General features: G+C 62.8%; 1 protein-coding gene across 1 annotated transcript; it reads left to right on the top strand.

The window, feature by feature from the left end:
- The first annotated feature begins 6 nt into the window (after window positions 1–6).
- On the top strand, window positions 7–1,677 carry MRPL10 (mitochondrial ribosomal protein L10). The gene is made up of 4 exons (XM_010726565.2): window positions 7–103; window positions 219–383; window positions 467–611; window positions 1,020–1,677. The coding sequence occupies exons 1-4, from the start codon at window positions 14–16 to the stop codon at window positions 1,274–1,276; spliced, it is 657 nt and encodes a 218-aa protein (XP_010724867.1). The 5' UTR covers window positions 7–13; the 3' UTR covers window positions 1,277–1,677.
- The last annotated feature ends 286 nt before the right edge of the window (window positions 1,678–1,963 follow it).

The following is a 1,963-nucleotide window of genomic DNA, read 5'->3' on the forward strand; positions in this document are numbered from 1 at the left end:
GCGCCAGAAGCTGATGGCCGTCACCGAGTACATCGCGCCGCGGCCCGCCGTCCCCGAGCGCTGCCTGCCTGCTAAGAGGAAGGCGGAGGAGGAGGAGGAGGAGGTAACGCTGGGCCGCCCCACGAGCTGTGGGCTGCATGCTGTAGGCCCCTTGCAGGCCCAGCGGTGTCCCCCAGGGGCGGGGCCGTGGTGCTCCCGTGGCCACTTCCTCCCTACAGGAGTACGGCTACGCCCGGCTGCTCCGGCGGCAGGTGGAGGAGGTGTTCCGGAACAACCGTATGGTCGCGGTGTGTCAGTACAACTCCATGCCCGGGGAGGATATGGTGCTGATGAGGTACTACTTGCGGAAGCACAACATTGAGGTCAAGTTCGTCCTGAACGAGGTAGGGGGCGGGGGAAGCGGCAGGGCTCACGCTGCTGCAGCCCCCAGGCCTCCTTCCCCACCACTGAGTGCTGCCTCCCACAGATCATCCGCCCTGTGCTGTCCCAGTCCCGCTATAAGAACCTCCTCCCGCTCTTCGTGTCCCGCAATATCCTTCTGGTGAGCCCAGAAACAAAGGCCAAGGAGATGCTGAGGGTCCTGAAGGGAGTGCCGCAGGTCAACCTGCTGGGTGAGAGCCAGGGCTCCTGCATGATGCAGCTGGGGAGGAGAGGTTGGATATCAGGAACAGGTTCTTCACCAGAGGGTGGTGGGCACGGACCAAGCTGCCCAGGTCATGGTACTGAGTGCAGGAAGCATCTGGATGGCACTCTTAGCCACGTGGTCTGATCTTTGGATGGTCCTGTGTGGATCCTTATGGGTCCCTTAAACCTCAGGATATTCTGTGATTCTTTGAAATGGTTCCCCAGGTGTGAGGAGGAGATGGGGGCAGAGGAGCTGCTTGTGGGGTTGCAACTGTCCCCTGCCCCGTGTAGCCGGGTGGGCATCTTGGCAGCCTTCGATGCCAGGAGCTCCAGCACAAACACTTCAGTCCTTACAGCACAGTGCTGCCCCTCAGCTGTGCCTGCTTCTCTTTCAGGTGCCCTCGTTGACGACACCATCCTGAGCAGGCAGGGAGTAGAGAACTTTGCCAAGCTGCCCTCGCTGGAGGCCTCGCAGGGGCAGACGCTGGGCACCCTGGCACTCCTGCCCTCCCAGACGTGCTCCATGCTGCAGCACGGAGCCGCACACCTCACAGCACTGCTGGACGGGCACATCCACCAGCTGCAGGCTGGGGCTGGCAAGACGGAGAGCCCAGCAGGGACAGAGCCTGCCCAGAGCTCAGGGACACAGTGACACTCATCCCCAACCCCCAGTTGTGCTCATTCACCAGCTGTGCTTGAAGGCAGGGCTTGGAGGTTCAGCCGTGCATGGGCAACCAGCAGTGGGACTGAGTGCAGCGCAGCCCTGCAGCACTGCTGGCCCAGCTCATCCCTTCGCTCTGCTCCCTGCACCAGTGGCACATGGGGTCGGCCCAGCTGTGCTTTGGGTGCTGTGGGACGTGCTCAGGGAAGCTCTGGTTGTGACTGCAGGGAGCAGGGACCTGTGGCAGTGCTGGCATGGGGGACATCCAATGCTCAGAGCCACCAGAATGACGTGCAGGAGTGTGCTGCAGCTCTCCCTGTACGGCGGGCATGGAGCTGAGCGTGTGGGGCTGCTGGCTGTTCCATTAAAGTTGGCTGCATGGTGGTAGTGATCCTGGAGGCCTGGCTCATCTCTGGGAGGGGTGGGTTGGGGGTTCTCCTCCATACTCAAGTATGAGTTCAAACGCATCCTTCTCCTTGGCCCCCATCTCTCCGTTGTCACAGCAGAGCCTCAGCTGGGTGGAGCTGGGTGGTGGGGTGGGAAGGAGACCCCAAAGCCCCGGGTGGGTTTCCCTGCTCCGTGGGGCGCTGCGGCGGGGTGTGGGGCAGAGCAAGGGGGGGCTCAGCCCGGGGGAGGCCACGTTCTGGCTCTGTTGCTCCCAACGAGTCCGATTTCCTG

The sequence above is a fragment of the Meleagris gallopavo genome, unplaced genomic scaffold, assembly GCF_000146605.3.
Source record: "Meleagris gallopavo isolate NT-WF06-2002-E0010 breed Aviagen turkey brand Nicholas breeding stock unplaced genomic scaffold, Turkey_5.1 ChrUn_random_7180001839287, whole genome shotgun sequence".
Taxonomy (NCBI): domain Eukaryota; kingdom Metazoa; phylum Chordata; class Aves; order Galliformes; family Phasianidae; genus Meleagris; species Meleagris gallopavo.

Excerpts from the sequence above, each read along its gene's own strand:
- MRPL10 (XM_010726565.2), top strand. The coding sequence starts at position 14 with ATGGCCGTCACCGAGTACATCGCGCCGCGGCCCGCCGTCCCCGAGCGC. Across the intron at positions 104-218 it reads CGGAGGAGGAGGAGGAGGAG|GAGTACGGCTACGCCCGGCT; the intron begins GTAACGCTGGGC and ends TCCTCCCTACAG. Across the intron at positions 384-466 it reads TCAAGTTCGTCCTGAACGAG|ATCATCCGCCCTGTGCTGTC; the intron begins GTAGGGGGCGGG and ends TGCCTCCCACAG.